Source organism: Heloderma suspectum, chromosome 2 (assembly GCF_057233095.1).
Source record: "Heloderma suspectum isolate Gila_16-S chromosome 2, 16-S_ref, whole genome shotgun sequence".
Taxonomy (NCBI): domain Eukaryota; kingdom Metazoa; phylum Chordata; class Lepidosauria; order Squamata; family Helodermatidae; genus Heloderma; species Heloderma suspectum.
In genome coordinates this window covers 62,036,621-62,050,251 of record NC_139459.1, presented here as the reverse complement: position 1 = coordinate 62,050,251, position 13,631 = coordinate 62,036,621, and the positions used below count along the sequence as shown (strand labels likewise).

Genomic DNA, 13,631 nt, shown 5'->3' with positions numbered 1-13,631 from the left:
GGTTACAGGGAGCATGTGATTCCCTTGTTACAGAAGCTTCACTGGCTACCTGTCTGTTTCCAGGCAGTGCTGGTTATGACCTATAAAGCCCTATGAGGCATGGGACCAGGCTACCTGAAAAGACTGCCTTCTCTCATACAAGCTTGCCTGGTTCTTAAGATTGTCTGGAGAGGCCCTTCTTTCAAGACCACTGCCTTCAGAGGTGTGTTTGGTGACAACCCAAGAGAGGGCCTTCTTGGTGGCTGCTCCCAGGCTATGGAACTCTCTCCCAAGGGAGGCTAGGTTCACTCCCTCTCTGCTGTCCTTCCACCAGCAAGCAAAGACCACTTTATTCAGGAAGGCTTTTGGTCTGTAAGTGGGTCTGTTGGGTTGGGTGCTGTTTCTATTTTTTATTCTGTAATTGTTATATTTTTATTGTATTGTATTGTTTTAATCAATTTTAATTGTCCTTGTAAGCCGCCTTGAGTGCCATTTTTGGTAGAAAGTTGGGATACAAATCAAATCAATCAGTCAATAAAATAAAACCTCCTTGTAGTTTGATATAAGAAGCTTTGGCATGAGATGGGCACCAACACTATAGACAACTATTGAACAAGTTGGTTTATTAAAAGGATAGTTTGTACATAAGGGAATACTAATATTTACTTTGGGGTTTTCAAAAGACTGCTTGCTGACATGGGCTCAAGATACACTGCTGCTAATAACAAGCCTCAGGCCAAATTTCCGAATCCTCCACCCCAGACATATATCCTCACAAACATGTCTAGCTCTTGTGTACAGTCTTCCTCTGACTCCTAAAGCTCCTCCTGTTGTATGCTGCTTGGGTCATTTATCTGGTTTTAATGCCTGCTTGTATAGCCTTCTTTGGGCAAGATCTTAGGTCAGTCTCCCGGCATAACACAGCCACCTGCTCCCTACTCCTGATCTTCACCAGCCACATAAGGTTATCCCCACAGAGAAGGAGTAGCTTAATATTCAGCTATTCACTTTCTCCTCTGTTTTCTCCTAGTCCTTCTATAACACCATCCATCCACCCACCAGCAAACCTTATCTCTGACTAACAACTGACTCCCTTAATCCCTAACTTGACTTCTTAACTGTCAATTGTCATTTCCCAACTGCTCTTTTCCACCTAGCTAGAATTCCCCACCAATCAAAATTGAATTTATCTGATCCGGGCCCCATCCAAAAATATTACAAGTGATTGTCTCTCCCTCCCTTCAGAATATCACCAGGCAGTTACTACTGAAACATGCCTTCAACTCAGTAACAACACTAGGCCTCAGATCTACATAGATACATTATAGCCTCTCAGAGGTCACACAGAATATCTACAGAAAAGCAACAGTTACATACATAGCATTTGGTCTCATGGTGCCAGTCCCTCCCTGCAAGGGCGTGGAACCCATTAAAATAGTCCACCCTCAGAGACTTATGGAATCCAAATGATTCATGAATGCACCTGGGGATTTTTTGGTAGCCAGAGCGAGCAGTTCTGTCAAGGTCCTTGTCACAGTATGGAATGGCGAGGTGCAACGGGCCATTGACACAATCGCTCCTGAGAACCTTCTTCAGCACTGGGGAGCTCGTAAGGGTCCCTGGCTTACTGGGGAGCCCTGGACAATGAAACAGGTCAGAAGATAGCTGGAACATAAGTGGCATAAGACTCGTCGTAATCGAGCACGCGTAAGAGTGTATAATCACACCTACTGCATGATGGTGAGGGCAGCAAAGAAAGCTTACTTTGCCACCTCCATTGCATCATCAAGTAGCCATCCAGCTGAGCTTTTCCAAGTGGTCGGGGGTTGCTTTCATCAAACCCAGTGAACTCAGTACTGGAACATTTGGAAGCCTACTGTGATGAGTTTGCAAGACATTTTGAGGATAAAACCACTCACCTTTATGCTGACTTGAATGCCGCTATTGATACAGTGTCTGTTGAGGTGTCCAGTGCATCATCCTATCCTGTTTTGTGGGATCAATTTCAGTTTTTGGAGACTGAGGATGTGGACAAGGTGCTCGCATCTATATGACCCACCACAGGGTCCCTCGGCTCTTGCCCTTCATGGCTTATTCGAACTAAACATGGGGACTGGCCAAATGCATCAGGAGAGTGCTGAACACATCAGTGCATGATGGTGTGGTCCCTACTGCCTTGAGGGAGGCAGTGGTGCAACCACTACTGAAAAAATCCTCCCTGGATCCAGAGATGTATGCTATGAGCTAGTCACAAATACTAGTATGCTGATGCCACCCAGCTCTGCTTCTCTGTGACATTTGAATGGGAAAAGACCATGCATGTTCTGAACCATTGCCTGGATGCAGTTAAGGCTTGGATGTGGGCTAATAAACTGAAGCTGAATCCCAATAAGACAGATACTCTATGGGTTGGCAGTTCCCAGGTCCGGGAATTGATCTGTTTGCCTGTTCTGGATGGGCTTGCACTCTTTATGAAGGAGCAAATACAGAGTTTGGAGGTGCTCCTAGATCCATCTTTGTCACTGGAGACCCACGTGACCTTGGTGGCCTGGAGCACCATTTCCAGCTACATCTTTTCCTGGATAGGAATAGCCTAGCTGCCACTGGTAACCTCACAATTAGACTACTGTAATGCACTCTGTGTGGGGCTGCCTTGTGCCTGGTCCAGAAGGTGCAGCTAGTGCAGAATGGGATGCTATGCTCACATCAGATCTGTGTTAAAAGAACTGCAGTGGCTGTGATTTTAATATTTATATGTAAACCGCTTAGGGATTTTATATTTAGCTGTATATAAATATTACAAATAAATAAATATATTTCTTCACAGGGGAGTTAGGCTTGAAAAGATGCAATCACTGTGGAGGGATATCACCTAGTGTATGCTTTGTCAAGCCGCTGTGTGTAGCTGTGAGCATCATAAGAATTTTCCATACAGGAAAAAATGTCTTGTGTGAAGTGGCCTTTAGTCTTTGAATTATTCCCAGCTTTAAAAAACCAACAAAAAACACTTGGCTAATATTCAAGTTATATTTTGGGGGGCTTTTGTGTTACACATCTGCCTTTTAATATCAGAAAGTGAAATTAGTATAAAACTTAAATTTGTCTTGTGCCAAATATACTATTTGTTGTACTGTTCATAAATTGAACAATACTGTCAAAGTAAAAATAACTGGATGCCACATTTATATTCCTTAGTTTTGTTCTGACATCATGGAAGAACTTGACACATTGCTTCCACTGGCTCTGGCGTGCAGAGATGAGTCTCTTCAGGAAATTAGAGCAAACTTTGCAGAGGCCTGCTGCAAAGTAGCAACAGCTGTCCTGACGAGGTTGGAGGAAAGAAGTAAAGATGTCCCTTCTAGAGCTCCACTGCAGAATCTGTATGCTATTCTCTCCACAGCAGTGCATGTCTATCAGCATTTTAAGATGTATCATAATTTAATGAAAGAGACCAGTAGAAAGTGAGTCTCCAGTCTATTGTTTAAATACACCCATAATTGCATGTAAATGAAACCATTCCATTTCACTGATACAACAAATATCTATCACAAACCTCAAACTGAAAATGTACTGTTTACTCCCACTTACTTGAATCTTGCTCTTTCAACTTCTTTCCTAGCCTACTACAATATAGCTTTCATCCTCCACATTCTACTGAAACTTCACAGTGCTTTCTCAAACTTATATCCAAGATAGAACCACTCATATTTCGTTCTGTGCCTTCCTGTATTTCCTATTCTGTGCTTTCTGTATGCACCATCAACACCATCACCGTCCACCAGTTTGACCAGGCAGGAAGCCTTGGCTTTGACTGTTCCTTCTCTTTTGCTTCCCAGAGTTATCTTTTCTCAGGGCAAATTTAAATCATTGATTTAGACTAAAATCTGAAAGACACTTACTAGAGAGCAAGCCCCATTCGATATAGTGGAAATTACTTCTGAGTAATCATACCTAGGATTGTGGATTGCACTGTCAAATTACGCCCCCCCCCCCATTTTCAGCTTTCTAATTCATATATTTTCCAAACAAGCTTGCATAATAATTGGTTGCTATAACAATGTAAAAGATGTTTAAAGTATTTCAGGAGCATAGACCAAAACCTCAGGTTATGCAACAGTTTGCATTCAGCATATATACCTGCTTAGGGAAATTTCACTTAATTGTGAAATTAAAAATTTCTGTTTGGTGCTCTCTATACAGATAAGGACACTAAGCAAAACCGCTTACCTGAAGACTATGGCCACTCTTCAGTGTTCTCCTATCTGTTTAGAACTCTATCAAGGGGCTTGCCCTATCCTATCTTTCTGCTGTAATCTTTCACCATGTCCTTCCCCATGAACTTTGCTTCTCCAGATCCATCAGCCTTAGTGCCTGAAGGTCACCTCTCTCTCAAATGACTTTGACTCATCTCCCTTTCTTTGCCTAAGGCTTGTTCTTAACACTAAATTACAGTTTAGAGTTACAGCTGAACCAGACCAATGTGTAGTTGGAGTAACTTACATTGATCATTTAATACCCTTGCCTTACGTATCATCACAGTTGTTTCACTGTGAAATCTGATTGTAAACTTAAGATCTGTTTACTTATGTAACTCTGTAAGTACCATGAACATAGATGGTGCTGTGCTGTAAATAACAACAACACATCCATAATCCATATTAATATAATAATTATGCACATATCAATCTATTTGACATATTTCATACTAGGACACCGTTTACTTAAAATAATTGTTCCTTAATTTTCATATTGTTTAGAAGTACTACTTAGAATTGCACATTGCATTTCAACAACAGCAAAATAGCCATCCAGATTATTTATATGAACATTTTTTCTTGCAATGGATTGACAGTGCTGTTTTCCTAGAGTAGTTGTACAGTACACATTTGTAAAACAGCAGATGTAGATTTTCAAAGAGCCTCTATAACAAAGACCAGATTGTAAAGTGAATGTGGGTTTAGATTCAAGAATCAAGAGGAAATGAATGATTGATATTTAATAATCCAAACCATTTGTAGAACTGTGGATTGTTGCCTCCTACTGCACTGGTCTTAAATCTTTCCGTCTTTGATCATTGCATTTGAACAGGCCCTTATTCCTAATGCCTCTCCAGCAATATCAGGAATTGATCAGCATTCTTCAGTTTCAAGTTACAAACTACTGCGTCAGAGTTTGTGCTACAAGCATTTTACAGGATGCGGAGAGTCACTACTGGGATGACAACAAAGCCTTTTATGAGGTGTGAGGTTAACTTTACTATCCAAATGTGTCTTACTTTTTGTTTTCTTTTTGATTAATTTGAAACATAGCTTCAGTACTAGCTAGATTAAAAATTACATTTTAAGACTGTAGTTCTACAGCAGTTGTCCATGTATATTCCCTGCTGAGTTCAATTAGCATTATGTGGATGCAACTGTGGGCAAGATTAAAGTCCCAGTGTATATAGTGTAATACAGTATATATTCCATGTAGATCCATACACACACACACACACACACACATATACATTCATACATTAGTACATCTTTGCATCATACACTAAGGCTGCAATCCTGTACACATGTACCTGGGAGGAAGTTCCGTTGAACTTGACTAACATCTCGGTAGACATGCATAGGATGTTATTGTTAATTTCACTTTTTCTTGGGAACAGCATATAAAATATGTGAATCTGTTATTTCCTCATCTAAAGTCCTGACAAATGTCCCCAAGCAATTTAATCTAATAATGCCTCAGGTGTGTTCCAGGGCATTCTACTACACCATAAGAGAACTGCTAAGTGTGTCACAAGAAAATAAATGAAACGAATATAGACTCCTGTGATCCTAAAATACCCACCCATAGAAGAGGCTGCCTGCTGCGTCTCTGAATGATTCACTGAATCATTGCAGAAGGCAAGACCAAGCAGCCACCACTAAGATCAAGTAATTCTGAGATCCAGTAATTCCAACTAACTTGGAACACTGTTTTCAAATTGGATAACTCAACCACACATCAGTTAAGGCAGTTAGTGGGAATTTGCACTCCAAAGCAAAGTTACAGTTGCATCATTTTGTGGTGGGTTGTAAAAACTCTCTAGAACATGGGTGGGCAGAAGGTAGATCTCCTGGGACATCAACTCGCAGAAGCCCCTGCCAGCATGGACAATGGTTAGCAATGCTGGGAGCTGAAGTCCAAAATATCTGGAGATCTACTTTCTGTGCACTCCTGCTCTAGAACAGGATGTCGCCAATTCAATGGATTGAATACCTGCTTTGCCACCAAATTGGCTCTCCATATTTTGGAATAAGCGTTTAGTTTAACAAAAATCTGCTGCAATTTTCAAAGCTCATGTCTTCTAATTGTCAAAAATAAAGTTGTCTATTTGTAGATAATACTGAGTGGCTTATGTAATACTGCCCAGCTGTCTGTTTCCTGACATACAATTTAAATAAAAGCCCACATCTGTTTTATTGTATGAAGCTTGCAAAAATAGCAGATGTTTACCCATTCACATATTTTGGAATAACAACAAATACCAAACAGGAAAAAATTCCATGCAAATCTAAATGACAACCCCCTCCTTTTTTTCTTTCTTTTTTTAACCGAATTTACACTTTGAGATAAAATAAAGTGAAGAAAGAAAAGGAGAAGAAAATGCAACTGCTATGTGGAAGCTTCAGACAATTACTAATGGGTACAGAACTACATAAAAATAAGCTAGAAACACTAAAAAAAAACCCAAATGTAGGATATGTACTAAATAGAAAATATATTTAATAAAAAACATTAAAAAAAACCTGAATGATTTTTTATAAAAGGCTTCAGAATGCCTAAAAAAATATTGAATCTTTTTAATGAAAATGAACCATTTTAATGTTTGCAAGAATAAATGAAATATTTAAAAAAAGTTTGACTTGTAATGCCTACATTTTATTTTACGGGTATTGTAGAAAATGTATAATAATTTTTTTATTCACACATCATAAAATACAAATACAGCTAAATTATATTATAAAACATTAATAAAATGTGCACACGTAATCATTTGATTTGATTGTAATCTTGGAAATATGTGCAGAGCTCTTTATTGGTATGGTTATTTTTTATAGTTGTACTTCATTATAGTGACCTATGATAACATATCTTCATAGTATATTACACATTAGACAGGAAATTATAATAATCTCTATAATAAACTATATTTGTATGAAAAAATCTGTAAAGGTATTAAATTGTCACTTAGACATATTATATTTGTTTCCAGCATTGTTAAAATATAATAATGAGATATTCACATGATTTTAGAATGCTAACAGTGCATAACATATGTACATAACATATATATTTATATATATTTAGGAAGTTAGGTTGGGTGCATTACAAATACTTCTGTGGGGTTTCAGTTATAGAATAATAATAATAATAATAATGTCATAATCAGTATAAGTGAAGAAGTGTATATATATGTCAACTCATTAACTGTGCAGTCCTATATGTGAATACTCAGAAGTAAGCCCCATTGAGTAGGATAGGACTCACTCCCTGGTGGGTATAAGATTGCATCCTAACCTGGTTTGTGCATTTGAGAAGTTATTTCTCTTATGTTGTGGCAGGATTAAGGCTCTTCAAGGCCATTCGCCCAAGGCCAGGTTCCCCTAAATATATGTCTGTCAGGGATGCTTTGACTTAGATTCCTGCATTGAGCAGGGGGTTGGACTCGACGGTCTTGTAGGCCCCTTCCAAACCTATTGTTCTATGATTCTGTGATGACTAACTGTACCTGCAAAGAATACTGCCTGCCAGTCCATTCCTCCTTCCACACCCAGCACCATGAATCATCTGTGCCTCATAACTCATAATTCAACTTGTAGTGTGGATATTAATTCCCCATTATTCTCAGTAGCAAATAAGAGCATACATGGGAGCAATTGTCTCATAGCTGGTCATAGTTTACAATGGAATTTGTCCTTGCAGAGATAGTGAGTATTTGCAAACATTTTAGTAAATGAATAACGACACAGTGCAGCATGCATTTTCAAAGTGATTAAAAAAAAGGTGTGGGAAAGTCAATTTTATGGTAGTTCAAATGTTTGTGGTTTGGAGTAATGGAAGAACACTGATTCCCTAGTTAAAACAGAACGTGAGTTGTTTTGGGGTTTTGTCAAAAATATGTTTTACATCTTGTGAAGATTCTGTTCTGGTAATTCAGCATCTCTTGGTCTTCAACAATTTCCTCTCAGCCTGAATTGATTAGATTAACTGAATCCAAGCTGACATTCAGGAAGATGTGTTTCCATTGTTTAACATTTGGTGGTTTTGCCAGGGGGAAGGATGCTCATTCTCTGTCCAGATGTGGCATTATTTCTTCTGTGCTCTTCATCATGATCTATGGACTGTTCTACCCCCTGTGTTAGCCCAGGAGATTCTAACAGAGGTGCTGGAAGAATCTTTGGCACTCTTGGCTTGCAGATACTTTCAGGCTCAACCCAGTTACAAAAGAACACCACAGATAAGGTAATGATTATTTGTGTTTGTGCTATGTTCATTCAGTAGTCTGAGCAGTTTACATCAATGAAAATCCAATCCAATATTCATAATATGTCATATTAAAAACAATACACGTTAAGAAAACAATACACTCTAAAAAGCAATTAATATAAGAACAGTTTAAAAGCAGCAGCAGAAATGACACATTACAAGTCTGTTGAAATAAGAACTTTTTAAAGTTTTGTCTAAAGGAAAATAACGAGAGAGCCATCCAGACCTTTTATAGATTGTTAACTTGACCTTTTGTTGTTTTGTGACTGAACTTTAGATTCTTTGGCCACAGGGAGTGCAAATCAAGCTCACCTTAACATACCTAACACAATTGCTAAACCATGGTTTAGTGTAACAAGCCTGAACCACAGTGAGCATTGGGCTCATGTGTTCTACCTCTCCCCTCTCTTCCTCTGTACAGCCACAAGGAAGAGACTGAACACTTCTGTTTTAGATTAACCAGAGTTAGCATGTCATCTGAACCCTAAATGGTGGTTAATCTTAACTATGGTTTGTTGAAGCAAGCCAACAATTAAGATTAACCAGTTTGTTCTGGTTCCAACAACCAATCTGTTGTGAAAATTTTTACAACCATGTGTGTATAACTTATGATTTAGTAACTTCATAAATCAGCTGTTTTTCTTGATCTTGAGGTTTCACAACTTTATATTAAATTTGTATTAAAACTGTTAGAGGTAGACTGGTACAGTAAGCAAGAAAGTTGTTCAGTTCTGAAAGTTTTCAAAATAAAAACACTGGAAATTGCTATGACCTGCAGTTTTAGAGTTATACAGAATAGAAATATACATTTTTCTAATTATTTTGATGAAATTAGCCCCAAAAGTGATGTTCGGTATTTTTTGCTGGATCTGTGTGTAAATGCGTTAATTAAAAAAATATGTAAATTGGCCAAATGGAACCTGAGATAATGATTGCTAAAGAAATCACTTCATGTTTTAGTATATATCACACGGTAAAAGATTTCATAATGAAAGAGCATGTAAAGAATTCAAAGTGGTAATTCAAGTACCAAATGTCAGTTTTACTATTATTTATCTCTAAACTTCTTTGCCATTCTGCATCTTCAATTAGTAAATTACATGGTTGAGCTGCTTCTTCAGAAGTATGATATACTACCCCTCTATATGTTCTGATATCTTTGTAACTGGTGGCACCAACAACATGTAGCAATATTAATCTAAGAAAATATCTTTCTGTATCTGAAGGGAAGACACCATACATTCTCCCTAGACAGGGGCAGCCCAAGGCACTAGGAATTGCATGCATCAGGGATGCAGAATCTCAGACCCAGAGACCAAATCCAGCCCACTTGGGGCCCCAATTCAGCCCTTCAGGGTTCCTCAGATGGACATACCCTGTGGCCACATACCACATACCCAACCACAAATTGTTTGCTGGTTTCCTGGCTTTTGTGCAGTTTTCTCCCCATTCTAAAAGGGCAAAATGCTTCTCCTCAGGCTAGTGACTGACAGGTAAGAGCTATAAGCTACAATAGGCTGGTATTTGTAGTCTTTTGGGCCCTCCCTTTTGTCTTTGGCTCCACCCACTGCTGGAATGCAGCCCATGAGAGCTTCTCTGAAATGGAATTCAGCCCTCAGTCTGAAAGAGGTTCAACACCCCTGGCATACATCCTATAGCATGCAGTAGTGTTAGGGATGCGGAACTTCTGATTCATGGCCAAATGTGGACCTCCAAGCCTCCCAATCCAGACCTCCAGGCTCTTCTGAGGGCTTGCCCCATCATTAGCCCCACTCCAGCTTACTGATGTTATTTACTCCAACTACAATTATTGATTCCTTCCAACTACAAAGGGGGAGTCATGCACATTGCAGAAGGAGAATGCCTGCATGCAAATGTCTTTTTCTGCCCTGTTGTGCATTGGACAAAATTAAGAGTCACTTCTGTAGCTCCACTCATTTTTGAGTGTAGCTCCACTTTGGCTCTGGCCCCACCCAGTCCTGGAATGTGGTGGGGGAAACCCCCCAGACAGGTTTTGACTGAGGGCCTCAACAGGAAAAAGGTCTCCCAAATTATTATAAACTAACAATTAATTGCAAACCTGTCAATTTATTTTCAGGGATGCAATTATTTTTCTGCAGATCTAGGCATTGGCAGCTTTGAGGCTGTTCTGAACTCAATCGAATAATATTTAGGGGTCAAAACGGAGTGAACAAATATTCATGTGCTGTATTAATATATCGATGGAAGCAGAAGTCCCCAACCCTCCAGAACAGATCTGAGGGCATGTGGGGGGGCCTGCAGAGGGAAGGAGGAAATCCCCCCTCCTATTCTGTTAATGGAAGCCATTCCTTCCCTGCAATTAAGTAATTACATTCCACCAATTCTATTTTCCATGCATGAGATTAAAAACATTGGGTAAAATCGAGTGTAAGTTCTACTTAGAGTAGACCTATTGAAATTAATGGGACTTATGTTGGATTTCACCCTTTTTTCCTGTTCCTACTTTAGTTACATATCCTCCTAAACTTCACCAAAGTTTCATTTCTTTGCTCATGCATATCATGGCTTTTGATCTTTTTAAAATTCCATTTGCCATGTTTCCTATGGTTAGTTGTGAAGATGATATACAGGAAGAAGATATTAAATACTACTAATGAATGACAGTAAGCAATCAGCCATGCAAATAAAACCTATAAGAAGAATTTTTGTCATACAGAAAAAGCAATGATAAAATAAAAGTTGAAGCAAGGCAGATTCATCTTTCAAAATGTCACATATTCTCCAACATACGGTACAAACTGCAAAGAAATTACTTGTGTACAAATTCTATAATCCGTATTATAAAGATGAAGGATTTCCAACTGTGCCATTTTGTCAGCGCAAATGACGTACTAGTGGAAACTAGGTTACGAACTATGAATAAGAAGAGAATCCAACTAAAACGTTTGCACAAGTGCCGTTGTGCAACTGGTTGTGCATTACTTGCACAACCCATTGTGCAACTGGTTGCACATTATGCTTGCACAACCTGTTATACAACCAGTTGTGCATCACTTGCACAGTTGGTTGCATAAGCGTAATATGCAAACACTTGTGCAATGGAAAGCTTCGGCAAACCTCTACTAGCACCATTTGAATTTGCAGAATGACACTGTTGGATACTGCCCAATGTGCATATTTAAGTGTTCATGAAAGTACATCTAGTCATCTCTAAATTTTTCAATTAAAAATGAGAACATTTAAATACTATACTGCAATAGAGCAACTCTTTAATATTAATTCTGGAATTAGGAGTATGGTAAAATTGAGCTGTTAAGAGTATTTCAACTATATTTTATTTCTGATGTTCTCTATAGGTTCTGTGCTTTATTGGCTTTATGTTGGTTTTGCTCACTCTCCTTGAAAAGCTGATGGGCAGATGTGTACATTATTTGGATAGCAGTCCTGCTCCATTAAAATCGAAATGGGAGCTTTTCCACTGATGTCAGTGGGATGTGGGCTGCATCCTTGGCTTCCCTATCCTTTCTTTTTACAGCTCATGCTTTCCCTCCTTGCCATGTCACAGACAGTGCCATAGTAACTGACAGCCATTCACACATACCAAGCAGTTCCACAGAAAAGCAAGAAAGTGAGTAAAAGTGACGGAATGGAGAAAGGAAAAATGAAATTTCAAAGTGATAAGGAAAATGCATGAAAAAATGATCCAATAGGATAGGAAAATGGCATAGTGGAAAAGCAGGAGATGGGACAAGTGACATAGGATTGTAACTGCTGCTGACATTATATTCTTTTCGGTGCCTGGTCAAAACTTATTTGTTTACCCAAGCATTTTAATCTGGTTTATTATACTGGTTGTTGTGACTTCTCCATTTTATGTAGTTCTATTATGTTTCTTTTTGAAAAAGAAAAGGTATGTGCCTAAAACGGCAAAGTAAACAAATATGAAATTCAAAATATATAGATTCATTACATATTTTATGAATATTATATCTTCATTCATCCTTGGTCTTAAACTGATACTCAGTATTAGTTTTGAAATGTATTCAGAGTACAAACACTTCTGAAGGAGCTGGAAGATTGCATATTAATTCTTGCAATTAAATGTTTAGTTTCAGTTGATAACAGGTTACAGAGAACAGACAAATTAAAATATGAGTAGTTGTAATGTTTTTGTATGGATATATTTAGAATTGGATATTACCAAATGCTATCATCCTAGTCTAGAATTCAGCATGTGTATTTCAGTACCAATGGAGTTCCTTCATACTGAATTGCTTTCCCATTCATTTCTATGGAGGGAGCTGATCAGCTTGTACAAAACAATGCAGATATAGATTATCTTCATCTCTTAAAATCATTGGAGAACTGTTAGAAGCAGGAAACCTCTGTGTATGCTTCTGGGACACTCTTATAGCCCTTTTCTTTCATTGTGCCTGATAATTTCAAGCAACAGAAAGAGGGATTCTTTATTTTTATATTAAACTCCTTTCAATATTGTAGCAAATGATTACTTTCAGGGTTCTTGCTTTTTCTCTTATAGAATTGATGTTACAGCAATTCTGATGACCTGTGAAAACATTTTGTGGTCAGTGTGTTTATCTGTGCAAGAACTTTTGCGTCCACATAAAGACAGAAATCCTCGTATTTATAAAATACACAGGCATTGCAATAATTTACTCACAGCAGCTGTCATTTTAACTACACCACTGGAGAATCTTTATAAGTAAGTATGATGTGTATTTGTCTTAAAATATTACATTTACCTTTAGTAGAGGTAACAATTATCTATCTTTGTGTGATGGCTGATTCTCAGTTGGATAATGCACCAAAGTCTTCACATTGATTTCAACTGTGGATAGGAAATAAAACTTGATTTCCCCCCTGCATCTGTTTTGTTTGCAGTTAGAATCTAGTAAGCTTGCAGCCAATCTATGTTCTGATGCACTAAGGGATTTGGTGGTAGTTGTGAAGCTTTTGGTATTGAGTGATTGACTCAGCTGTTTCTTTTTCACAGAGGGCTGGGCAGTCAGAGGGACCTCTGATCTACTCTGATCCTGAGAAGGGGGCAGGACAGGTAGAATAAATTAGGAGAGGAGAGATTTAAAAAGCCATTTGCGTAGGAGAGCAAGATTGCTCCAAGAGAATGAGGA

At 38.4% G+C, this 13,631-nt stretch overlaps 1 protein-coding gene across 13 annotated transcripts in view; it reads left to right on the top strand.

Moving 5' to 3' along the window:
* The window catches only part of KIAA0825 (KIAA0825 ortholog), a 377,294-nt gene that overhangs the window by 103,506 nt on the left and 260,157 nt on the right, over positions 1 to 13,631 (top strand). For 12 of the 13 annotated variants that reach the window (XM_084833758.1, XM_084833749.1, XM_084833745.1 and 9 more), the window contains 4 exons: positions 3,175 to 3,440; positions 5,068 to 5,218; positions 8,285 to 8,475; positions 13,022 to 13,204. In XM_084833758.1, coding sequence (XP_084689884.1) covers positions 3,175 to 3,440; positions 5,068 to 5,218; positions 8,285 to 8,475; positions 13,022 to 13,204 — 791 coding nt within the window. The remainder of the gene's footprint in view (positions 1 to 3,174; positions 3,441 to 5,067; positions 5,219 to 8,284; positions 8,476 to 13,021; positions 13,205 to 13,631) is intronic. The other variant, XM_084833751.1, reaches the window with a different exon arrangement.